Source organism: Carassius gibelio, chromosome B15, assembly GCF_023724105.1.
Source record: "Carassius gibelio isolate Cgi1373 ecotype wild population from Czech Republic chromosome B15, carGib1.2-hapl.c, whole genome shotgun sequence".
Classification (NCBI taxonomy): Eukaryota; Metazoa; Chordata; class Actinopteri; order Cypriniformes; family Cyprinidae; genus Carassius; species Carassius gibelio.
The window spans coordinates 6,194,924-6,222,669 of NC_068410.1; the positions used below are offsets into that span (position 1 = coordinate 6,194,924).

At 36.0% G+C, this 27,746-nt stretch overlaps 2 protein-coding genes and 1 pseudogene across 3 annotated transcripts; all 3 read left to right on the forward strand.

The window, feature by feature from the left end:
- Positions 1 to 4,439: 4,439 nt before the first annotated feature.
- Positions 4,440 to 5,609, forward strand: LOC127973025 (C3a anaphylatoxin chemotactic receptor-like; annotated as a pseudogene).
- Positions 5,610 to 6,888: 1,279 nt separating this feature from the next.
- On the forward strand, positions 6,889 to 9,666 carry LOC127972849 (C3a anaphylatoxin chemotactic receptor). 2 transcript variants are annotated; one of them, XM_052576675.1, is made up of 2 exons: positions 6,889 to 7,093; positions 7,652 to 9,666. In XM_052576675.1, the coding sequence occupies exons 1-2, from the start codon at positions 7,090 to 7,092 to the stop codon at positions 8,656 to 8,658; spliced, it is 1,011 nt and encodes a 336-aa protein (XP_052432635.1). In that variant the 5' UTR covers positions 6,889 to 7,089; the 3' UTR covers positions 8,659 to 9,666. The 2 variants fall into 2 exon arrangements, with proteins under 2 accessions (XP_052432635.1, XP_052432634.1); XM_052576674.1 differs by lacking the exon at positions 6,889 to 7,093 and adding an exon at positions 7,419 to 7,511.
- Positions 9,667 to 15,856: 6,190 nt separating this feature from the next.
- Positions 15,857 to 22,340, forward strand: LOC127972165 (C3a anaphylatoxin chemotactic receptor). The gene is made up of 2 exons (XM_052575491.1): positions 15,857 to 15,944; positions 20,461 to 22,340. Exons 1-2 carry the CDS (start codon positions 15,941 to 15,943, stop codon positions 21,471 to 21,473), a joined length of 1,017 nt encoding a protein of 338 aa, XP_052431451.1. The 5' UTR covers positions 15,857 to 15,940; the 3' UTR covers positions 21,474 to 22,340.
- The last annotated feature ends 5,406 nt before the right edge of the window (positions 22,341 to 27,746 follow it).

Genomic DNA, 27,746 nt, shown 5'->3' on the forward strand with positions numbered 1-27,746 from the left:
GTGTGCAAAGTAGTGATTGGAAGTTCGGATCATTTTACCGACTTTCAGCAAAATTAACGAATCTTTTTTCGAGTCATTTTGTTCATTTTAGCAAAATGTAATTCAAATGTTACGTGTAACTTCCCCGACACATCTAGTACTTACGCAAATGTTGATCACACTTCAAACAATACAAAACTAAAATGCTATAAAATACAGAAAAGATTTATTCATTCTTTACCTGGGTCTTCAGTCTGTAATTAGCTCACCTCATCTCTTGTCTGACAAGTCTTCGGGTTCAAGTTATTCCTTAATCACGTGACAGACCCATATGCTATTTCTGACATTTCTGTCACTGTGTTTATGTTACCGTTTCTTCAGGATCTGTGTTGTGTTATTATTTTATAAATAAATAAAACCCTCTTATAAATAAAATATTGATTAATTTGTCTTTTTAACTGTCTATCAGTAAATAAACACTAGGCTATATAATAATATAATAATCCAAGTCTACAGTAGAAAGTATTTATAGCCTAGTTTGTTCAGTTTTAATCCAATTTTGAGTTTGCTGGTATAATAATTGCTTTTCCTAGACAAACTTGACATTTTGGTCTAATATATAAAGGACATAATGACATACGTTAAAAGCAGATAACATTTTGAATCCTAAACAAGTAACACTACAGTTCTATATTCTAATCTGAAGGGTGAAATAAAAAGACATAAATCATACACCAAAGTCATTTTTGAAGATTAGAATCAACTATAAAAAAAAATTAAAAAAATACATCTCTTCATCAAAGTGATTTCGCCATCATATGTACAACATTTAAAGCATAATTATTATAAAACATAATAATAAGTACTGTTCGTGCTGCAGCCGTCTACGCCCGCGTGTCTTATCTCTGCCGATGGATTGACCAGACTGTCGCCTACAACTAGAGTTTCGACTCTCTGAACATAATGCCAATAAAAAACACACACACACACACACACATACACCTTCTAAATATGTTTAATGACTCAAGCAATGAAAATAAATGAAATGTGTTATATATGTATGGAAAAAAATACTAATTATAGAAACGTGGCTATAGGGACACAATAACGTTTCCAGGAACCATAACCTAAACAAAAAGTGTTGTTAACAGAAGGGGTAATAAACAACTAAAAATAATATATATATATATAGGTCAAAGAAAAATACCCTGTCAAATCATGCAGTTATTCTCAGTAAATCAACCATGCAGTGCACACGCAACATCATCCATTCACATGCATTTGCTTTTCAGATAAGTAGAGGAGATCCTGTTTCCAGTTTTTGTGAGCACTGACAATATCAAGCTACAGAAAATGGGTAAGAATTTCATTTGTGAAATATTCCAATATTATTCAAGATGATTGCTGGTTATTAATTTTAAAAACAAAATGTATATTTGCATTTCTTAATTTAGCATAGACTTTCAACAAGAGCGACTTACAATTGAAGAATACAGTGAACGATTCATCATAAGGAGGCAAATAGACACAGGAAGTGCTTGCAATACAATTTTCCCTTAAGAAAGGAAAATATATTTACCAATATATTTCTTAAAATATATTGTGATATATTATTTTCCCTTTTTATTTTCTAATATTTTACATATTTGAATACATTTAATAATATATTGATGATACATATATTATATAATATATTGCAAAATATACAAATGATTGCCACTTTCAATATATTGCAATGTATTGGAAAAAAAGAATATATATAAGAATATATGCCTAATATATTACATGATATTTTCCAATATACTGCAATATATTTTTGTTTCATAAGGATCAGACATTGTTCAGATCAGTACAATTAGAGCCAGAAGGAATTCATTAAGTGAGGGGTTTTTTTTGTGTTTGTTTTCTTTTAAAGTTAGAATGCAGTAAAATGTTTGCGAAAGAGATGAGTTTTCAGAATTCCATATGGAGGTGGGAAATCAAAGCGGTATCAAAAGCAGCAGATAGATCCAGCAGAATGAGAACTGATTCAGAATCAGCTTTCATAATCTGCAGGGTGTCTGTGAGGAGAGAATTACATTTCTGAAGCAGTTTTGATTACATACACACTATTATATATATATATATATATATATATATATATATATATATATATATATATATACACACTAAAATTAGACTTGTAACCCAAGTGTTGTGGGTTCGAGCCTCGTACTGGCAGGGATTTTAGGTGGGGGGTGTGATGCCACCTTCAATACTACAACTGAAGTGACCTTGAGCAAGGCACCGAACCCCCAACTGTTCACTGCTGTGTGTGCATTTTGGTTGGGATAAATGCAGAGCATTAATTCCAAGTAATGGTCACCATACTTGGCCATGTCACTTTCACTTTCAAAAAACAGGCTTTTAACATCTTTGCAAATTTATTAAAATTAATAAACTTGAATACCATTGCATAAGTATTCAAACCCTTATCTGGGACAATCTAAATTGAGTTCAGGAGCATTCATATTGCTTGTAGATGTTCCTACACTTCAACTGAAGTTAACCTGTGGCAAATTCCATTTACAGTTAGAGCTAGGACACATTTCTCAATACTTAGGTCACTTTTACAAAACTCTTCACACAGTTCTCCTAACCAACTTTCAGCTTGGCAAAGCAGTTCATTTCACATTCAAAACGCACTACAACTACCAAAACACTCTCTTCAGTTCTCAAATCAACTCATTCTTCCAGAACACTAGCAAAGGTTGACAGCCGACAAACACACTTTGACATCCACAAAACAATGACCTAAAAACACTAACAACATGTAACATTATACAATGTTTTCTTGTCTAAAACAAGGACACATCTCTGTTTATAATTCACTGCAATATAGGTTACTGGAATGAATCAGACATGATGCAAAATTTGTCAATATTTTATGTGGTTTATTTTTTATTTTTTCACTGAGAAATTCCAAAATAGAAGAATTTTGTATCCACACCATCCACTGATAGTGATACAATAGTAATGCTGATCTACTACAGTTTTTTTTACAGATGCTAGGACACATTTCTCAATACTTAGGTCACTTTTGCAAAACTCTTCACACAGTGAACACAACAGAAGTCTATGTGAGCTAAACTGAGGATCGATTATCATTGCTTTGGCACAAAATGCATTCAATGACCACATCTCTCTAATTTCATAAAGTCTTCTCTCAGTCAGACACAACAACTGACAAAACACTTTGTACGCACATGCACATTTGAACATGCTTACATACTGTTTTCAAAACTGTTAAACTTATGTTCAAAACAATAACATAATACAAAACTGGATAAGACAGCAATTTGCTAAATTTCTACAGTAATATTTGAATGAAATATATTTTAAATCTTAAAATTAAATGCTATAAAAACGATTGTACAATTAGTAGATTAGCATTACTATTGTATCACTATCAGTGGATGGTGTGGATACAAATTCTTGTATTTTGGAATTACTCAGTGCATAAAAATAAAAATAAATAAACTACATAAAATATTGACGAATTCTGCATGATGTCTGATTCATTCCAGTAACCTATTGCAGTGAATTATAAACAGAGATGTGTCCTTGTTTTAGACAAGAAAACATTGTATAATGCTACATGTTGTTAGTGTTTTTAGGTAATTGTTTTGTGGATTTCAAAGTGTGTTTGTCGGCTGTCAACCTTTGCTAGTGTTCTGGAAGAATGAGTTGATTTGAGAACTGAAGAGAGTGTTTTGGTAGTTGTAGTGCGTTTTGAATGTGAAATGAACTGCTTTGCCAAGCTGAAAGTTGGTTAGGAGAACTGTGTGAAGAGTTTTGTAAAAGTCACCTAAGTATTGAGAAATGTGTCCTAGCGTCTGTAAAAAACTGTAATTGGTATGATTTGGAAAAAAACAAGCCCAAGGACTAAAGAACTGCCTGTAGCACAGGAGCTCAGAAACAGGATTGCATCAAACCATAGATCTGGGGAAGAGTACAGAAAAAATCTGCTGCTTTGAAGGTTCACAGAATCATGTAGCCTCCATTATCCATAATGGAAGACGTTTGGAACAACCAGGACTCTTTCTAGAGCTGGCCTCCTGGCCAAACTGAACAAGTAGAATGGTGTTGGTTAGGGAGGTGACCAAGAAGCTGATGGTCACTCTAGTTGAGCTCCACGAGCATATATTCAGATGGAAGAAACCTAGAGAAGCAAACAGTCTAATAATACTCTACTAACTGCTAGTTGACATGAAGTTGCAAAGTTACTTACTGTTAGTAGAATGTCTATTGTGTGTGTGTGTGTGTGTGTGTGTGTGGGTGTGTGTGTGTGTGTGTGTGTGTAAATTTAGAATGAATTGTATTGATGTTTTGTACATACAAATTATGTTAGTAAATGAGGCACAGTAATCTTAAACCAAACATTAAAGATAATAAACTTTTTTTCCCCCTAATTTCTGTAAATGGGTTTGTTAGTGAATCCGTTCCTAGTGCTTTTCAATGCAAAAATGATGTTGCAGAAAATGTGTTGCTAGCCAAATGTGCCACAAAATGTTTCAGTTGCATGTTTTTGTGCTCTAGAACCAATTCTCACTGCACTTTTATCTCTTTTCTGTATAGTGTGCACCAGTTTGGAAAATGATAATCTGACCAGTGTCTCCGTGACACAGGCAAATGAGGGCTTTTCAAGCATCCAGATCTTCGCTATATGTATTTACCTCATCATCTTTGTCTTGGGCTTCATTGGAAATGGGCTTGTCATCTTTGTGACTGGCTACAAAATGAAGACGACAGTCAACTCCATTTGGTTTCTCAACTTGGCGACTGCAGACTTCTTTTTCTCCTTCGCCCCAGTCATTCGTATTGTCTTGATCTTTGGCAAGCCCCTGGACTACGTTTTGTCCAAGCTTCTCTCTTTCATGACAGAGCTTAATATGTTTGCAAGTATTTTTTTTCTAACAGCTATCAGTCTGGACCGATGCCTGTGCACATGGGTGATTGTGTGGGCACAGAATAAACGAACTCTGCTCAAAACCAGGATCATTTGCATGATAGTGTGGATTTTATCCATCGGCTGTAGCATTCCATTTGTCATCAATTTCTGCACCAAGTATCTAGACTTACAGTCTCTGTTCACATACAGGTTTATGGTGGGCTTCCTCATCCCCTTCTTGATCATCTTCTTATATATCTATTGTAGTGCGAGTCAACCGTCTCTCAAGGGGGAAGCATTTCAGGTCCTACCGTCTTATTATATCTTTGGTTCTGGCCTTTTTCATATGTTGGTTCCCTTACCATATTCACAAATTGTGTCTTATTTCATTAAATACAGTGGAGAATAAGCAGAATGCCAATGTTCGAGAAGTAATATCTAAAACAACACCTTTTGTGATTTGCCTGGCTTTTCTAAACAGCTGTCTGAACCCCATTCTCTATGTGTTCATGTGTAAGGAGTTTAAGAAGAAGCTCAAACAGTCTCTCTTGCTTTTGCTGGAAATGACTTTTGCTGAAGAACATCTAGACTTTCTGGATCACAAAGATTGCAAAAGACCCCAGTGCTTCCTTGACCAGCAGCAAATACAAGAAAACTACTAAAATAAATCTCTTAGTAGTTAAAATAGTTTATTGTCTTACAATTATTGACCAATTAGTGTTTGTGTTGTTAAAAAATTGTATCAAATGTGTATGTACAGACTTGTGATCAATGAAGTCAGTGTCCCAAAAATAAATCTCTGGAATTTACCTGTGTAGTGAAAGCCTCTCTTTGGATGTCTGGTGTCAAAGGATAATATATTTTGATAAAGTTTCACCTGGTAGGGAACACACTTCTCTTTGCATTTAGCATTAATGGGTGAAATGTCAGATTGCAGAAATAGAACTTAACATTGCGCAGTCATTAAATGTATTTCCCCACCTACTCCTTCCCACCATCACTCTTTAGTAAGTAAAGTGGAAGTTATAAAGAGTTGTTCACTGTCAAATGAAAAACTGAAACTCTAATTTGTATATGCATAAATGGTGCCTGTTGAAAGAATATTATATATATATACATATATATATATATACATATACATATATACATATACATATACATACATATACATATACATATACATATATATACATATACATATACATATATATACATACATACATATATATATATATATATATACATACATATATATATATACATATCGTCCATTTGTACTATGAAATGCCGCCCAATCAACATTGCTCCATTTGACTGTATGAATTGAGAGTATGAATTCAGAATTTATAATTCATCTGGGTACTTCTGTCTTCTGTCACGTCATCACATAACACCAGTAACCCAGTGCCACTGGAAGCCATGCATGCTCAAGGCATCACACTGCTCCAGCATGTTTCACAGAGGATGTTTTATGCTTTGGATCATGAGCTGTTCCAAGTGTTCATACTTTTTTCTTCCTGTCCTCCGATCATCCACCACTGTTGTCATGGACATCCAGGCCTTTTTATGTTGCTGAGCTCACTAGTGCTTTCTTTTCAAACTGTTGCTTTGTTGATTGGCCACTCATAATGTTCCTACTATCTCTCTAATGGGTTTGTTTTATTTTTGAAGCCAAACAATTGTCTGTTTCACTTGTGTGGAGATCTCCTGTGACTGCATGCTGTGGGTTCAGATCAACTTTTTTCAAAGGCAAATGACACAATTAAGATGTTCACCAATAACGTGGTGTAACCTAGGCAACACACTTCTCTCAGAATGTGTGATTCATTGGTGGAAGTTCAGAATGAAGGAATAAAGATTGCTCTTTCAGTGACATGGCATACAGTACAGCCAGTACAGTTTGTGTGTGTGTGTGCGTGTGTTATTGCCAGCCCTAGGCTCAAACTCACAACCTTAGGATAAGGAGTCACACTCTAACCACTAGGCCACAACTTCCCCTACGTCGTTAAAAGGAACTTAAAATTGCACAACAGATTTCTGCAAAAGCATATTTCTCTTTTTACTCCATCCCACCATCACATTTTTAATAAGTAAAGGGGAATTTATCATTAGCTGTTCACTGTCAACTGATAAGAGAACATGCAAAGAGGTTTTATGAGCTTCAACACAGACTGAAGAAAATGAGTAAGAGTCTAATTTGTGTATTTTATGTATAATTGGTGTCTGCTGAATTATTGTTATTATTTTACATTATAACTTGGTATTGCTTGATTGTTTATTTCTTGATTTTGTCTGCTTTATTTACTGCCTTTTATGCAAAATTTAATATGAACAATAAAATATACTTAATATATGCTTAAAATACTTTCACATTTTAAAAATTTCATCATGTATTTTATTTTTTCCAATTGCAAAAAGAGTGAAAATATTATTTAAATGTTTTTACAGTAAATACATTTTTATTACAAACCTATTGTAAACTGACATTTTATAAAATGCCAACTTTTAGATGAAAATGGTGGAATTCCTCTTTAAAAATGAAAGAAAGAAAGAAAGAAAGAAAGAAAGAAAGAAAGAAAGAAAGAAGCAAATATGAATAAATGTAAGTGAGAATGCAAAACTATGCTTCATATTGCATGTTCTCCTGGTGTAGAAATATTTCTTGCATGTAAAATGGACCATTAAAAAATATTCAGATTCCAAAGACCAACTTTTATTGTGCTTTCTCTTGTTTTTGAGTAGCAGGAACTACTTTTGGACATCAAAATGTGACCAGTTTCACAACAGACAATTCTACCATGCAGGCAGAGGACTTTTCGGGCATTAAAGTCTTCAAAATATGCATTTACTTGGCAATCTCTGTCGTAGGTCTCATCGGGAACGGGCTTGTAATATTTGTGACCGGCTACAAAATGAAGACAACTGTCAACTCCATTTGGTTGCTCAACTTGGCGATTGCAGACTTCATCTTCTCTTTAACTCTATTCATAAGATTCATTTTAGCCTTATGCAAGCTGGTTTGTCACTTTGGTGACTTCATATGGAAGTTTCTCCTATTTATGATTTACTTAAACATGTTTGCCAGCATTTTTCTGCTGACGACTATCAGTCTGGACCGATGCCTTTGCACATGGATGGTTGTGTGGAGTCGGAACAATCGAACCCTGTTCAAAGCTAGAATCATCAGCAAGGTTGTGTGGGTTTTATCTATCAGCTGCAGCATCCCCGCAGTCATCAATCACGCAACAGCAATGCCTGAAGTACACGGTAAAAATACAACTTTTATAAAATCCTACAAGTCTTTGGTCACATTTAGGTTCATAGTGGGCTTCTTCATCCCCTTCCTGGTCATTGCATCTTCATATATAAGTATCGGCATCCGTGTAAAAAGCCTCAAAAAGAGGATGCAGTTCAGGTCTTACCGGGTCATTATAGCTCTGGTCCTGGCCTTTTTTATATGCTGGCTTCCTTTTCATATCCAAGAGTTTTATGACATAAGTGCAAAGGAGAATCAGTGGAGTGAGTCTGCTAAGGATGTTTTATTACAAACAAAAGCTGTAGTGAACTGCCTGGCTTTTCTAAGCAGCTGTCTGAACCCCATTCTCTACGTGTTCATGTGTGATGAGTATAAGAAGAAGCTCAAACAGTCTCTGCTGCTAGTGCTGGAGACGGCTTTTGCTGAGGATCATCAGGACTTCAAAGTCTCAAACCAAACAGAAGACGTCGCTATCTCTGTGCTTGCCAGCTGACACGATGAAAAACCAAGCCATTAAAATGATCTAGGCATTCATGAATCTGCTTCCTTACCTTGATAGCCGCACTTTTATGACTTATACAAATGAGGTTGAATAAAATATACAACCATAAACTGCATTATACGAGTGGAAAAGTTGAATCAATGCTCAGTCTGTTCTATTTTGGGAGAAAATATTTTGAAACTCTGCTTAAATCTTGTTGGCTATTTTAATGCAACATTGTCTCATGTAATACATTATATGGAATAATACCTATTTTTCCCAAATGAGGGGCCCTTTTATACTGAGAAATGTAATTTCATGGTGAATGTGATTTCCCCAAATACAATGTATTCCTGGATCAACATCCCAATCAACCAATCAGATTTTAAGGATAAATTTACAACAAGTGTTATGTGCTTCTGTACCCTTGTTATTATAATTTGTTAACTATAATTTCCCTCTGTTTTTTGGCACAAATTATGGGTAGCGGAAGGGTTAGTTCTATGTTTTTGGACAGTAATGTTGTTCCAGGATCAAGAAGAAACTAGATTTTGCTAATTTGATTCTAATTGACACTGGACTGGTTCTCTTTTGCAAGCATTCAAAAATGAGTCAGAGATGTACCAAATTGTGTGTTCCAAACACTGAGAGTCCTGCATGGAAATGTTTAAATAATAACAAAGTAAAAATGTAATTCTTAAAAGCAAGATGTTCGATTAAGATGTTAAAATTAAGATGATGTTTAATTATATTAAATCTTGCTTTTGCCATCAGTCATTTCACCTGTTCTCACTGTATCACATAGGTCAGGTTTTCAGCCTGATAAGAGGTAGCTGGCCAAGACACATCAGTCGGGTTCCCCATCTACTGTAGCTTAAGTTTCCACTGCGTTCACACAGGTGTTTTCTTCAGTGACAATGAAGCACATATGAAAGCATATACTTTATAAACAATCATGTTGTCATTTTCATTAGAAAATGTATCTTTCAGTTTAATAAATTTTCCAGTTCATGTGGCAAAGAGGTTTGCATTTTTGAGCTAAAGAAAGTGGTTTGTACTAGAAATGCAAACAGTGAAATTGTGTGTTTAGGCTACAGTTAAACAGGTGTATACGTGTATGTGTGTGTGTGTGTGTGAGAGAGAGAGAGAGAGATCATGTAGAGAAGACTTGTATTTGGCTTATTCAGATATATGTTATACCCAGCAATTAACGGCTCTGGTTATACCTATCTATGTATTACAATGGAATACTGCTTTTTATGGTATATTAGCTCAGCCCCTCTAAAATCAGCCCCTGCCATGACATGTTGACATATAGGCCGTGAGGTTATTTTAATGATGAAAAACACAGGTCTTAAACACAGGTATAGCTATAACTTTCTCCTGTATGCAAATCAGTTTTTCATTTTTATCATAATACAAAAAGGCCAAAAGCAGTCTCTCCTACACAGAGTGCAGGGGCGGATCTACCGGGGTGGCATAGGGTGCAACGAATTAAAGGTTATGGCCAACTTGAAAATTTACGAGCATGAATCTTTCGTGATTCGTGATCCTGCTCCGAACTCCCGAACTGATTCAAATGATTTGCGATCCCCAAACTGACTCAAATGATTCGCGAACCCGCTTTGGACTCCCGAACTGACTGAAATGATTCGTGAACCCGCTACGAAATCCCGAACTGACTCAAATGATTCGCGAACCCGCTCCGAACTCCCGAACTGACTCAAATGATTCGCGATCCCGCTCCGAACTCCCAACTGATTCAAATTATTTGCGATCCCCAAACTGACTCAAATGATTCGCGATCCCAAAACTGACTCAAATGATTCGCAAACCCGATTTGAACTCCCGAACTGACTCAAATGATTCGCGATCCCGCTCCGAACTCCCGAACTGACTCAAATGATTCGCGAACCCGCTCCGAACTCTGACATATATTCAGATATAAATGTAGCTAATTTAAAAAATAAATTAATAATTTTCGATTTTCAAATATTGCACCTGTCAAACATAGTCTATTTTGCAGTCAATACTGTTGACAGTGTCCTTTATCAGTAGGCTTTATATTTATGCTCAGCAGGGCCGTGCAGAGACCTTTGGAGGGGCAGGTGCTCAAAGTATTAAAGGGGCACATGGAACAAGGCTTTAAATGGCGCTGTTCAAAATATCAATACAGCAATATATTGTGATGCATTCCTTGCGGATTCACGTATCGATATGGATGGTTATGTATTGATACAGCAGCAAATGCTTTGATGCAAAGAAACAATAGAGAAGACAATTTTAAGTTTAAAATAATAATAGCTCTGGGATTAGAAACTGAAATGTCTTAAATTGTCCCAACCTGAAGGCTGTTTCTTCTCTGTTTCAGCATTAATCTATTATTTTAACCATCACTACTACTCTTGCACCTAATCAATAAGTCCACCTTAAATAGTGATACATAAAAAAACTGATCCACTGGAATATAGTGATTAATATTATTATTACTGTTGTAGTTGTTATTGTCTAAAATTGAACACCTTTGCAATGTAAACAAATGACAGGCTACATTTGTTATTCATCTCCTTCACACTGCACTTTGATTTCAGGTATATTATGCATTTTTTATTGACACTGATATTTTTACATTTATTTCCAGAGAGATATTATTGAGTTTACAGGCTAAAGTGGTCTTGCTGTTGAAAGCACTGTTGCTATTGTAGAAAAAATATATATTTGGGTCACATTTAAAATATAATTATATAATTAATTCCTGAATTGTTTTTATTTTTATAATGATAATTCAGAGAATGAGAAAACCTGAATAAGCCTAACCAGTGTTGTGATAATTATTTTTAAAGCACTCAATGTGTTAAAAAATAAATAAGTACTGTAATATAATAAAAGTTTAGTCAAATAACATAAAAAAGACCAGACCCTTCGATGCCTGTGAAAATTTTCTCCCTCAAACAGCTAACGTTAGTGTTACTTTTACACTACAGGCTACACACAGTATATATCTGCATGTTCTCACATCACATCGTTCTTGTAAAATAATAATAAGTATATAAACATCAAAATCACTTCGCTGAGAATGAAACACCACTTACCAGCTGCCACGGTTCTGAAAATATCTTTGAGCAATTAAAAATCAGCCTGCGGCCTGAGGAATTTTCCCGGTCAGGTGAAAGGTCATCATATTGGACATTTTATTTACGACTAAATTGTAATAATATTATGATTGGGCGTTGACAAAAGGGTATGTTATTACAAAAAAAAAAAATCGAGGAAAAGCAGCAGGTGCTCAAGTGAACCTTGGTTCTTTCGGACAATTCGATCAAATAAACCAGTTGAAAAAAAAAACGGTTCACCGGTTCTTTTGCGCTCGATGTAATGTCACTAGCGATGACTGCCCTTAATTCAAGCCTTCAGTTTACCCGCGCTTATAACATAAGCACAGAATCAGTTCAGAATCAATCACCAAAAGAACCAGTTCGTTTCAGACGAGCTGTGAGTCAGTCTGCTTCACGCTGAATCACGCATGCGCAGTATCATCAGCTCAATGAGCGCTTCAGAACTCCTGACCTGATATTTAGATATACTATTCTTCAATAAATATATTTGTTTGACAGGGAAGCTGTGCGCAAACATGAATATATATTATTTTTTCAAAAAAAAAAAAAAAAAAAAAAAAAAAAAGCACCCCAGAAAAAAGGGCACTTTCTCTCCAGGAATAAAAAGGGCAGGTGCTCAAGCCCCCTTTGATGTCTATGTGTGCACGTGCCTGATGCTCAGTATGAAGTATAGATATTGTTGTCATGAAGACAAGATCCTGGTCCGTCGGTGGCCTCCCTTTATGTCACCCACAGTAGCAGCAGCGCGCCAGCGCCACGTCAGGCACGATTCTGGTGTGTTAAGACCTTTTACAGTCTATGGTAAAGACACAGAAAACGCGAAGCAGCCGCCATGCTCACGACATGCAGCCAGTGTGTCACCGGCCTGAGACTCAGGAGGAAAAGTTAGGTAAAATTTGATTATCTATCTATCAATAAATGAAGCTTTAATGAAAGCACAGACTTTGAGATGATAAATAACTAACGTTACAGTGTAATACTCTACTACGTGATACTTTACCCACTTTTAAAAAGCGTGAGGATACGTAACAACTTCGTTTTGTGTCAGAACTTTCACACTTTCATTCATAAATTCACCCCGTCTGTGTTTGAAAAGCGACAGGGATTGAATCGCGGAAATGGAACTTGCTGTATAAAGCAGAACGTCACGGAATTCAGACATTTTTGAACTAATAAATCAAAGGTAGAGCATTTAATCAAATCTCGATATGGACTAGTGTCTGTAATATTAAAGGTGTTCAGTACTACCGTCGCTCCCTACACGCAGATTACGCAATCTGCCTAGGGCACCAACTCCCATCCCAGTTGCTAAAAAAAAAAAAAAAAAAAAAAAACTTTCTCCATTCTTCCATCCGCGCTCGCGACCGCTCGCACCTCATGTTTGCGGCTGAATGGTCATGATTGATTGATGAACATCTATGCCCGGGTAGAGTAGCTACATCAGCGATCCAGCTTGACGTTGGACGTTGGACTCAAATTTAGGGACCGTCTCTAAAGTGACATGTGATATTGGTATACACTTTTCTAACGTCAGTAGCATTTGAGGAGAAAGACCTACAGTCATAAAACAACTGTAATCTGTCCATCTAGGTGTCAGCTACAATGCACACCTTATACATTTTTAATATATATTGAAATAAATTATAAATAATTTAGGTAAAAACAAGGCCCGTTTATCACTTTCAGGCACATTCCTGTGAAACCTTACGAAAATTACCCATGGTTTTAACAATAACACCACAAATCATTGTTCTTGTAGCCATGGTAACTGCAAATTAACCATGGTTTTGTTACTTCAAATAATAATTTACAAAGAATTATTAATATACTGTAATATTTTGATGTTGTTGCTGCTATATAAACAGACCTAAGCCACCAATAGCCTTTAAAATGACATGCATTATATAAAAAAAATAATGAGGCAATAATGATTGGTTAATAATAACACTGATAAAATACATAATGTAGGCTAAAACAAAATAATCAATTTATGTACATGTTATTACAAATGCCTGCAAAGGGAGCCGAATGCCATGTAATTACTGCTGTTACACTTACAGGATGATCACATCCTTGTTTAGGCTACTGACCAAACATTTAATTCAAATATTCACTTAATCTTTCATTTTTGGCCACCTTTGTGCTATAGATGACACAGACTTTATAATTTCTTCAAAAAAAAAAAAAAAACATGCATATCACAACCATTACAAAAATAAACCATGGTTTTATCATAGTAAAACTGCTTAGTTTCCTTTTGCATGATTTCTGAATGCTTGAGAAGACTATAAAATAAATTAGAGTCAATAATAATAAAGTTACAGTCACAGGTAAATGTCGAGAGCTACAATTGTGATTTGTAAATAATACAATTTATTAATTTAGTTTTTTTATTTGATTAAAGTTCTTTTTTCAGCCCTATAGTAGGTGTTTTTTTTTTCATCATCATATTTGAGGAAGGGGGGCACAACAATACAGTCCTGCTTAGGACACCCATTTAGCCAGCAGCGGCCCTGAAGATGTTGTTATACACGTCTCTGGAATGTGTGCTCTACCACACACACACACACACACACACACTTAAGCACGCGTGGTGTTTTCAGCTCTTCACTATATTGACACATGATGTAGGCTACACATGTGCACGCAAGCTCGCTATGAGAGGATTTCACCATTTCATTTGATAAAACTATCGTCATTCATCCGTATCGTATACACAGACTGACAAAAACAACAATGTCTTTATGACAACCTGTGAAAATAAAATTTCGTTATAACTTGAAGAAATGTAAACAGAAATATAGTACAATTGCACAGTAGAGTATGATATACTTCAAGTAGGCTTAATAGCTAATAATAATAGTTAATTAAAAAACACAGAAACTCTGTCTACAACTCACCGAAATAAAAGTTTGGTCTAACTCAAAGAAATTATGTAAGAAATTGCACAGTAAAATATACTTAAAAAAAGATATACTAAAACATTATTTTAAAGGAATATCACACAAGTAATGTTTATTTATTTATTATTATTGTCAGCTAATAAAACCTATGCTTCAGGGACCATATCCATATAGGCTACCATCTAAGTCTAAATGTAGTCTTGACTGGTTGAGTTAGATGGTGATTAACACTAAACAGTAGAAATTCAGTTGAGTCTCCCCAGCTGGAAATGTCACTGGCTGTTAAAGTCTTGTGTTTCTTATAATAAACTGACATATTGTTAACACTGAAGCTTTTATAACGCTCTTAATTACATGTCGATGCATACTGTATGCACTAGTGAGTGTAGGGGTGCTGATGGGGTATGGTCACTTATTCCTTATTTAAACTGTTTCAAATGCAAGACATTGATTGCATGAGATTAAGTTTGTAAATGGCAGCATGTGTCCTTTTGTAGTGTGCACATATATTTATCATCAAACTGTGAAAACTGTGACTAAATTCAGTATATATACATCTGCCATATGTTGCCACCCCTCAAAAATTCCTGCCCCCTTCTCGCCACCCCTTCAATATTTTTCTAGATCCGCCCCTGACACAGTGAGACATACAAAGACTATTTATAGTGAGCCATATGGAGCCATTAAGGTGCTTTTCGTCCATTTTGAAGATTTACAGATGACAAACTAGTCTGAATGGCTTAAAGGGTCTGCTTTTTAATGGGTCCACATTTATTCGTTTAGCGGATGCTTTTAACCAAAGTGATACACAAATAAGATCAAGGCCTCTAGATGGCGCCATATACAATGCTTTTAAATTAAACACTACAAAAGAAAGATAAACTTTATTATGAACAGAATGCGGCAAGTAAATAAAAATAAAATATAAAAGATTGTGTCAAATCAAATGTGCATTTCAGTCTCAAAACACTAATGTTAAAATGCACAACTGATTATCTGCTCTCCCGTTCATTTTTGGTGGCTGTTGTCATAAGTATTTTTTTTATGTTAATCAACAATAACAATTATGATTCTATTTTTGGATCCCCATGGAAGAATTTTTCCTTTGAATGCCGATATTCAAAATAGTTTTCTACAGAAGCAGAGCTCCCTTGTTGCATCATCACTCCACCCCACTCTCTCTTTCATTTAAGTAAAGGGGAAGCAACCAGCAATTGTTTATGCAAAGACCTTTGATAACACACTTGCAGAAAGGACAGACAGAAAGGACTCAAAATGGGTAAGAGCCTTTATTTATGCAATATTCCTGTTTGATACACTTTTGGAACCATGTTGTACTTACACCAAATTTGTGGTTTACTGAGATAGATATGATGCCCTATGAAAAGAAACGGGTGAAGGTTTTTTTGTTTTGTTTTTTGTTGTAATGCAGTATTTCGTTTTTTTTTAATGACACACATTTTTTGATTCCTCCACCCCTTTGGTTGGTTTCCATTATCTTAATCTCTTCTGGATGGTTGATTTGATCAAGATTAACCAGCATTACCACTGAAATCGAACCGGAATCTAAAAAAATCATCACATCATCATCGTTGTTGTTACTCAGTGTAAATGATAGAATAGTACCCCTATTATGGGTTATGAAAGGTTAATATTTTGGATTTGAGAGTCCCTAACAACAGGTTAACATACATGCAAGGTGAAAAAACATTTCATTGTCTTATAATATGTATTAATTTTTCAAAACCTGACGACCCAATCTGTTGTGATTGGTCTACTGCATGCCGCACAAATCAGTAACAGAAAGCTACTGCAGTTTGTACACCAAGGTATTGTTCTTTCATTTATCAGAACTCCAAGTAATAACAACGACAAACATTCACTTCTCATCGACACATATCTAGACAATTGCTAGACAAGTACATACTCAGCAACAGTTTTTAAAATAATTAGGCTACTCCATTTTCAGAATAAAATTTTTGATGAAAATTTACTCACCCCTATGTCATCCAAGATGTTCATGTTTCTCTTTCTTCGGTTTCAAAGAATTTAAGGTTTAAGCCTTAAAGTTCTGCATAATCAAGGGTGTGGCCACTTGAGTGACAGGTGGATTGCCGTGTGCATGGTTTCAGCAACCAGCTCCTGCCTTTTTACCTATTTTCAATTATCCAGGGGTGACGCGCTGCCAAGATGGCGACAGCCCACTTTTGGCTTCAAAAATGCTCTTCGCAAACCTATGAGTGATGTCAAGAACACAACGTCCATGTTTTTATACAGTCTATGATTGCAGAGCACAGCGTCTTCTCCACAGGAATCCGCTATGGGTGTTCAAGGTTCGGGGAGGGGAAGTTCAAGTTTTCCCCGGTCTGCATGCGCAACAAGTGGGTGGGCATAAATATGCTAATGTTTCATGTTGACGTCAACTTGAAACACCTTAAGATTCATTTTAAAAAGTACTTAATTTTCACGACTTTTGGATTTAAAACTTTGCAGGATGTTTTCATTCACTTAGAGCTGTGTTACACACTGCATGAAAAATAAGTTAAAAAAATCCATAATAGGGGCAATTTAAGATGGAATGACAAATATATATATATATAGAGAGAGAGAGAGAGAGAGAGAGAGAGAGTGCTTTAGTTTTTGTGACTTCAGTATCATGCCTGCCATGTTAGTCAGTAGTGGTTAAAAAGCTGTGGTCAAACAGGATGCAAATTCTTGCAACTGTATGCATACTGTCTGGGAGCAGTACTGAGCTCAGAACAACAATAAAATATTGTTTATGATTTACAGGCTTACCTGAATAATAAATGCTATAGAGTTTTGTGAAATTATAGTGAATGTGAATTGTGTAACAAGATTTTGCTGGCAGTCTTTTTAATTTATCAGCTGTAGACAGCAAAAAAAAAAAAAAAAAAAAAAAAAAAAAAAAAAAAATATATATATATATATATATATATATATATATATATATATATATATATATATATTAGTTGAGTTAATACTACTCTCATTTATTCTTATGGTTTAAGACAAAGATTAATTTTGTGTTAAAATTATTTACAGTAAACACTTTGTCTTTTATATGTAATACAGAGCCTATGACATGATGCCCCCTGGTGTTAGAATTAGTAAATCCTTGTATTATAACCTCTCAATTTTGATAATTAATTAGTTAATAAATAATTAATAATTAGATTAATAAAAAAAAATGTTATATTGAGCAGGATTTATAATGATTAGATGTGTAAAAGTTCTAAATGAATAAAAATAAAAATCAGAGCTGTAATAATAATAATAAAGTAAAACATTTTGAAGACATACAACAGCTTTATTCAGAAATGAAACTCATTTCTAACAACTTTCTCTTCTGTGAGCTGTAGACTATGGAAAATTGTGTCTGCTGCAGGTTAAAAAAAGAGAACTGCAACTTTTTAATCACACAACTCAGGCATTTGGTTTTGCAATTCTGAATTTATATATCAGAATTCTGACTTTTTCCTCGCAATACTGTGGGAAAAACTGAACTGGAATTAAAAACTCTTGGGGGGGGGGGGGGGGGGGGGTTGATCTGGCTAAGAAAAAAAATCAGAACTGTGAAGTAAATATTTATTAGATTTCAATTGCATTATTTTGTATTCCACAGCAGAAAAGATGTATACTGTTTATAGCTTGCACTTGCAGTTCTGAATTTATATCTCGCAATCCGGTTTCTATCTCGAATATCCTGATTAATTTCTCAGAATTGTAAGAAAAACAAGTTCAAATTGTGAGATTAAAATGTTAGTATTATCTAGTATTTTCTTTTATTTGACTGCAGAAACGGGCCTCCATGGTTAAAGGGATAGTTCACCCAAAAAGGATGTAATGATACGACCTTTGTAATCATCGGCAAGAAGGAGGCGGGAACCGGCGCACAATCAAAACACTTTAATAATTCAAAAATAAACACAAAACAGCACACCAGCCCCTCACGGACGACTGGTGCGCTCAAAATAAAAAGCAAACATAAAATAATGTCCCAGGCCTGGTCCTCTCTCATCCTTCACGGTCGTCGCTTCAGTTTTATATCCTTCCATCTCCTACGTGGGACTCGATACTTGCGGTGGGGCGCAGGTGCAGCTCATCTTCAATCACTACACCTGGCCTCACTCCTCGTTCCCACGCCTCTCGGCCCCGCCCCACTCGCCACAAAGGAAAATTATGTCATTAAAGGGGGGTGAAATGCTCGTTTTCACTCAATATCTTGTTAATCTTGAGTACCTATAGAGTAGTACTGCATCCTTCATATCTCCAAAAAGTCTTTAGTTTTATTATATTCATAAGAGAAAGATAGTCTGTACCGATTTTTCCCAGAAAAACACAACCGACTGGAGGCGTGACGTGTGGGCGGAGTTAAAGAATCAAGAGGCTTTTGCGTTGAGAGCGTTTGGAAGCTGTGACATTACCTTGAGGAAAAAACCATCATCCAAAACAAACCATGGCTAACAGTCAGATTCAGCCGTTTATTTATGATCCTGAATCAGATCCAGAGGCTGAAACTGAACGAGAGCAGCAGCAGCAACGACTCGCTCCGAGCGGGGCTCGAACCCGGGTCTCCCATGGGAGGCGGACGCACTAACAAGGAGGCAGAGATATTTTAAGCAGTTTTACTCACCGCCTGCGGTTCCAACACACGATCGTGACCCTTTTTCCTTGGGATTGCATCATCCTTAAGAAATGAACGATGTGCAAATCCGTCATCAAACTGGGCCTTGTTTGTAAAATCTTCGAAATGTAGGGAACAAACACAAACACTTGCACAACTCCGTTGATGCTCTGTAAAAATAAACTCCATCCACTGGTCCCTTAATGCAGTTTTTTTGGTAATCTGTGCAGGATTGTCTTGCCCTGGCAACCAAAAACACACCCCTTTTGTGACATTTCACGACGCTCTCGCTCTGATCAGTCAATGTCTGTGCTCTCAGTGCTCTGCTATACGGGAGCGTGCGCTCTTCCGGCAGAAGTGCCTTAGGACCCATATAAGGAAATTCCGCTCCATCTAACGTCACACAGAGCCATATTCGAAAAAAAACATTCCGAAACTTGTGACAAACCGGAAGGAGTATTTTTGGAACAGAAATACTCCTTCAAACGTACAACTTAATTTTTAAAACTTTGTCCATGTTTAGCATGGGAATCCAATTCTTTAACAGTGTAAAAAACTCAGTATGCATGAAATAGCATTTCACCCCCCCCCCCCCTTAAAGATTCACCCACATGTCGTACCAAACCCGTAATACTTAGGATTTAGTCCGAGAGCTCTCAGTCCCTGAAAGTGTGTGTACGGTATACTGTCCATGTCCAGAAAACATCATCAAAGTAGTCCATGTGACATCAGAGAGTCAGTTAGAATTTGTTGAAGCATCGAAAATACATTTTGGTCCAAAAATAACAAAAACTACGACTTTATTTATCATTCGATGTAACATGGACAGTAGACCGTACACACACTTTCAATGGAGGGACAGAAAGCTCTCAGACTAAATCTAAAATATCTTAAACTGTGTTCCGAAGATGAACGGAGGTCTTACAGGTTTGGAACGACATGAGGGTGAATCATTAATGACATAATTTTTCTTTTTGGGTGAACTATCCCTTTAACCACTGCAACAGGATCACTGCATCATTGATTTGAACTTGTGCTATCAGTTGGATTTGTGAACGAATCATTCTAGTTGACTCAATTTTCAATTCCAAAGATTTAAATTGTTGTTAATTCTGTCATAAATGATTGTCTTTCTCTTTTCTTTGTGTAGCGGTCAACTCAACGCAGACAGTCTTATCAGGAATCGAAATCTTCAATATATCCATTTACTTTGTCGTCTTTGCTTTGGGTATTGTTGGAAATGGGCTCGTCATATATGTGACCGGCTACAAAATGAAGACGACCGTCAACTCCATCTGGTTTCTCAACTTGGCAATTGCAGACTTCATCTTCATCTTAATCATCATCCTCTACATTGTTAATGGCTTTACCAAGGTTTGGGTCTTTGGTGACTTAATGTGCAAGTTGGTGTCCTTCGTGACTGTGCTAAACATGTTTGCCAGCATTTTTTTGCTCACGGCTATCAGTCTGGATCGATGTCTTTCCACCTGGGTGATTGTTTGGGCTCAAAACAAACGCACTCTGGTCAAAGCCAGGATCATCTGTTCACTCATGTGGGTTTTATCCATTGGCTGCAGCATCCCGTTTGTTTTGTGCCGCTCAGTAGAGAAGGATCACTGTGCCTATGATTGCCCTTTAAACATCTTAAGGTCTCTGTTCATATACAGGTTTATAGTGGGCTTTCTCGTCCCCTTCCTGATCATTGCATCTTCATACATTGCTATCGGAGTGCGAGCCAAACGCCTCAAAAGAGGAAAGAAGCTCAAACCTTTCCGTGTTATTATAGCTGTGATCCTGGCCTTTTTCATATGCTGGTTTCCTTTGCATGTTCAACAGCTTTCTCACATAGTTGCTCATATAAATGACTGGAGCGACATTATATACATAACCGATGAAATAGGACCATTTGTTAACTGCCTGGTACATCTCAACAGCTGTCTGAACCCCATTCTCTACGTGTTCATGTGTGAGGAGTTTAAGATGAAGCTCAAACAGTCTCTGCTGCTGGTGCTGGAGACGGCTTTTGCAGAAGAACATTTGCCTTTCCGAACATCTCGCCCTTCCTCGTGTTCACGCCTCTCAGAATCACAGGGGCTCAAGCAGATGAATGAAACGACCATCTCATCATCCGGCAGCAGTCAGGACAACAATACCACCGTTTAGAAAATCAGTCTCAGAGATATTCCTTCCTTATGTTGGATTGAAGTGATCAGATAAATCACATTAACAAGCTCTCAACATTTTTGCCTTGATGCCTGCCATCTCACACCAGAGGTTCAAAGCCAATTTGTGTTAAAGACAATTTGAAGTTTGTTTTAAATGTTGCAATTTGTGTGCCATCAGTTTCATCAAAAAAAAAAAAAAAAAGATTAAGACTTCATTGCTGACTTTCACATGCCCTCATTTTCCATTGGCTGGACAAACTGAGAGCCCCGCCTCAAACTCAGACCATTGGTCGGGTCAGTGTTGCTGTTTCTAGTTGGGTTGAAAAACTGTTTGCATTGTTTATGCTTTTTTGTGAAATGATTTATTTTATACATGTCTTTGTTTATTAAAACTGCTTTGTAGAAATCTTTTAAGATTGAAAAATATTTTCAGCACATATTTTTCTGTTTTATATATTATTTTCGTTAACAATGTCTGACACAACCTTTTAGCTACATTGTAATACTGTCAATTTAGTGCTAATATTCTGCCATGTTTAATTAATCAACATAATAAGCTGTTTGAAACATTATGTAATCTATAGCCTTCCTTGTATTTCTGTCTGACGTTTATTATGAGCATAAAACACTGCAGTCACAACATTCTATCTCTCTCTCGATCTCTCTCTCTATCTCTCTTTCTATCTATCTATCTATCTATCTATCTATCTATCTATCTATCTATCTACATTTCAGTGACATATAATATGCAGTTAGAAACCTGGAATTAGGTTCCTTGTGCATGTTTACCAGCCCTGAGCCATAAGCACTATGTTACCAAGTCTGACATGTGTTCATTTAATAAAATCAACAATGCATTGAGCGACTGGCGTAAATGAAATACAATTCTTAGGTGTTGAAATCAATGTGTGGAAGAATACAGAAACATAACAAAGGATGCTGTCTACTTCAGTAAACATGATAAACTGATTGAAATGTGAGATCTTACATTTTTTTAAATTATAATACAGCTTGTGAACAAAATGTCATGTAGCATTTCATTTACATTAGACAAACCATCAGGGTCCACAGCTCATTAGTTCGCTAGAAACATGAATTTCAAGAAATAGTAGAATATACAGAGCCGCTGCTGGTTAAACGGATGCCCTAAGCAGAATTGTAATGTTGTGCCCCTCCCCCAAATCTTATGAAAAAAAAAAAAAAACACCTACAATGGGGGTCAAAAAAAAAAAAACGTTAATACAACATAAAAGTAAATAAATGAATTAGTAAATTGTAATTAAATTGTATTATTTACAAATTAATATTGATAAAAAAGCCGCTATGGTGCATTTCTCCGATCAGAAATGAAATTATTAAAACTACTTGTACAACCTCCACATCATGCAGTCAGTTGTGTATACCATAAAAAGCAGTTCCTCATTCTTTTGAACAAGTTGTGATTGCTTTTGTACATGCAATTATTTATATACTGGTGCATTTGTCTGCGGTTTCCTACATAATCAGCTGCTAATGTCATCTTGCTCAAAATGTATTATATAGCTCTCTGTGCAACAGTCTTACCCCCCATATCATCCAGGCATTAGTTCATTGTATAATTCATTAAATGCAAAATGGTTGATCTAGTTGTCATGAACTGTCAAAAACATCGTTTACACATTTCTATTAGAGTTTTTGTACATGTAGCATGAATTGTGCAGATGAATCTTGACTTTCACTAATGAAGAGAATGCAAATCAGCTAATGATAAACCAGTTCTCTGAAATAGCTCAAAGGTGCATCTCATGAACCTTCAAATTGGAAAGCATATATAGACCAAAGACACTACAGGAGTTAGAAATTCTGACTGGATATTTCCTCTCCGTTGGCCTGGAAAATCAACAGTAGCACATACCTTAATGTGCACATTTGTATTTTTGAAATGGATACATGGCATACATGTAGCCCTCTGCATTTCAATACTGTACCTTTCAGTCAAACGGTTCTGTTGCCAAAGTTTACATCAGGTAATACTAACAGTGTAATTCAATTCAAGTTTATTTGTATAGCGCTTTTTACGATACAGATAATTGCAAAGCAACTTGTTAGATTTTGCTGTATTTGACTGAGCAGTAGTTTGGGTGGCTCGCCAATGTACTAGATTTCTCTAATACATAAAATAAGTAAGCTTGACCAAAGTTCTTGTGGGGAGAAGAATTTATTGAAGGTAGCAGTGTAGCAGTTCTTCAGCAGTGATGTTAGCATGTCATCCTTCAAACAGTCTTAACCCAAAGTACTGTCTGTGAGAACAGACCTTTATACCTGTTAACAAATGTGCTATAAACAATACAATAGCACCCCATGGAGAGACAATGATAGTGAAACCTTTTGATGACTTGAAAGGATGTCCCATGGAGAGCCCATTCATTGACCTGATGTTGACCTAAGAGGCTGATTATATGGGCCAGTTGTTTCACACTATTGTGCCTACATTTGATTCCAAATACATTCAACCAAAGTTAATTAAAAACAAATAATCTTTCAAACTTTACAGCAAATTACAGTTTTTCTCAGGCACTGTGGTGCATTTCTCAAATCAGAAATGAAATTCTCAAAACTACTTGTACAACCTCCACATCATCTAGTAATTTATACACATCATAAAACCAGTTTCTCATTCTTTTTCTCATTCAAGTTGCGATTGCTTTTGTACATTCATGCAAATGATTATGCACATTGTGGTTTCCTACATTATCAGTTGCTATTGTCATGTTGCTCAAAATGTATTAAATAGTTTTCTGTGCAGTAGTCTTACCCCTCAAAACATCTAGTCTTTAGTGTATCGTATATGTCATTAAATGCAAAATGGTTACAGTTTTTCTCAGTCGCTTTGGTGCATTTCTCGAATCATCCTTCACATTTGCAGAACAGTAAGTGCATTTCTCGAAACAACTCGTACAAATAGCAAAACACCATGGATTACCTGCAAAAGCCAGTTTCCTGCTCAAAATCCTTAGTTCGTCTCTCAAAAATAAATATCTGTGTCAATGAACATGTCAGTGCCATCTGAATTACAAGTCTTTGTGTCATAGTTTACGGATAAGACAGTCCAAATGCTTAGTCATGTTGTCAATATAACAGTGTACTCTGGAGGGATGTTCTGATGGAAACTATGGCAACATTTTGGAAGACAGTTACTGTATGTACTGTATTTCTCATATCAGAAAAGAAATGATCAAAACTACTTGAACAACCTCCACATCATCTAGTCATTTATACACATCATAAAACCAGTTTCTCATTCTTTTGAACAAGTTGCGATTGCTTTTGTACATTCATGCAATGCATTATGCACATTTATCTGCGGTTTCCTACATTATCAGTTGCTAATGGCATGTTGCTCAAAATGTATTATATGGTTTTCTGTGCAATAGTCTTACCCCTTTTTGTAAATTTGGCATGAATTGTGCAAGTGAATCTGGACTAATGAAGAGAATTTAGATTAACCAATGATAAACTATTTCTCTGAAATAGCCCAAAGGTTCATCTCATGAGTCTTCAGTTAAAAAGCATATACTGTAGACAGAGGACAACACAAGAGTTACAAATTCTGAAAATTGACTTATTTTCATCTTTGTGCCCATTTATTTTTCCTTTTCTATTTCACAATGACATTGTAAAGGTTTTTTATGTATTAATATTTTTGGTCAGACCACTAGTAAAAGTGTCTCTTTCAATCAATATCCCACATACTTTTGAAATGGATATATGGCATACATAAGCATATGGCATACTATTCAATAAAGTATTTTACATCAGAACAACCAAATTGTGAAATATATTTCTAATGATGTGATGCAAGTCATTCTCTGTAAAAAGACCTTATTATGTCTTATGTGATCACTTTATTGATTTACATGCTTATATTTCTGTATTTATTTATTTATTTATTTTTGTGTGTTTACAGTTTTACGTTATTCCAAGATTGATAGTAAAGCTGGGGAAAAGATTCCTTGCTTCTGTTGTTATTGGAAGGCGTTATCTGTCTGCCAGATCAAGCAGGGCGTTTGATAAGAGGGCATAAAACGGATATCTTCAGTGAGCAATTTCCAGTTATGATTCTACGGCGGGGAGCAAGCCAGCTCACAAGTCGATCTTCTTTCCATGATGTCTAAAAGTATGGATCGCTGAAGAGGGCATCAAATGCATCGTGTTCATCTCGACATTCACGTGATTCGTCAGCTGCCACCACAGCCGCCGCAATGACGAGAGCAGAGGTGGAAGCAGCTAAGTCAGTAATAGCATTTGCTAAAAAGGAAAGTGAACTGAAAATACAACAAGCACAGTTTGAAGCATCTTGAGAGACTTTAAGGCTGGAAAAGAGAGCTGCTGCCATACAAGAAAAGGCAGAGGCCTTAGAAACGGCTGCAGAGCTAGGAAGCAGAGGGAAATCAAGTGTTATAGAGTTACCTATAGAGGATACAACATAACACATATCAGAACTGACAGATAGTGGCATGGATTCACAAATGCCAGTGCTGCATGGGCCATTTTATGACAACGGAGGCATAAGCATTTCAGAAGTGCAACAAACACATACTACTGATTCCTATTTGCAGCAGGAAGGTCAGTGTAATTTTTATGCCACTCCACCCAAGTTTCAGCCTGTTGATTCAGAGAGTGTGCAGTACTCTGCCATTTCAAAATCTGATGTATGTTTTACACTCCCAGTCACCTCCACACATCTATTCCCCACCATCTGCAGCGTTTCAAGGCAGCCAGGAAAGGCGCCGAGACAGGCCAGTGACACCTGACTATTCTCAGACAGGGGCATGTCTTGAGCATTTTCAGTTGGGGGGGCCATGGTGGGGCACTGTTTCCAAATGGGGTGGCCATCAGTGACCAAAAAAAAGCTAAATTCTACAGTATATTATGTAAATCCTATTGATTTTATTATTTATTAGTATTTTATTAACTTGAATAAAGTTACTTGTAAACAAATGTAGTAATAAAGCACATTTCTTATTTAGTTTTTTTTTTAGTCATCCCTGTATATATCCATTAAATTCAATTTGAGAGACAGTTTTTATTATTTTTTGTGTTTTCATAATACTAACATGTTTATAAAATGAAAGCAATTTTAAAAACCCAGTAGCAGAAACGATGTCAACCATTTTCTTTTAATAAGTAGTTTGGCCATTACAATATACAGTAGTTTTATTCACAATCTCTTTCAAATAATAATAAATAAATTAAAAATAAATTCCCCCCACTGTAATAATTCAAATGGTTTGGCCAAAACATCATAGTGTTTCATTCAACATTTCTTTCAGATTAATTTACAAAAAAGCTGAGTAACACAGAGTTAAAGTTTTAGCACTGTAACAGTTCAAATGAAAACACCACAGTTTAAAAATAAAATATGGAACCTTTACACACTGTGCTCTGCTAAAATATTAAAGAACAGTCTTTATTTTAGAAACAATAAAAACAGTAGCAGAAAGAGAGGAAGAAAGTCGAAAAACAAAGAACCTCAACTAAAACAGTTGGATTCTTCTGTTTCGGTTTTGACTGGCAAACCGTGTAACAAAATCATCTAAGTCAAGACATTAGGCTCTCCTCACCTCAATGTTTAAGACTCCAAGATTATGGAGTCTGACATCAGTCATGGTAGTGCGTAAATGTGTTTTTATGAGCTTAAGTGCAGAGAAGCTGCGCTCACACAACTTGCACTGCTGAGTGGTAAGGCCACAGCTATGCAGCACAAACGAAAAAGCTGATAAAACACTTCTTTGAATGCAGTTCATGTTTTATGTCATCAGTATCACATTGATAAATCCTTGCAAAGCTAAAAATGGTCACAAACATGGTCACAAAATAAACTGAAACAAAATATGCAAATCACCATGACAGTGTTTATTGTTCGATAGCACTTAGCATATGTTACTTTTAGGCCCTGTGTCCACCAAAGCGTTTTTAGCCAGGCGCTCCGCTGAAAACCCCCACCTGTGAGCGCTTTTTGTGGCACAGCGGTTTTTTGTTTGTTTGTTTGTTTTCAGGTTAGACATTTTGGTTGCTATGATACGGAATATCCGCTAAACTGTTACTTGTATCTGATTTGGTAGATAATTTGTTTCTGACTAAAATGCTCTGGATGCTCAGAAACCAGCAATAGAAACTCAGAAATTTGCCCCGCCGCTCCTGCACTCTGACTGATTAGCTGACTAGGAAGTGAAGTATTTCAAATGAGTTAAACATGTATCCTGTTTTCTGGGTAACATTGAGAATATCA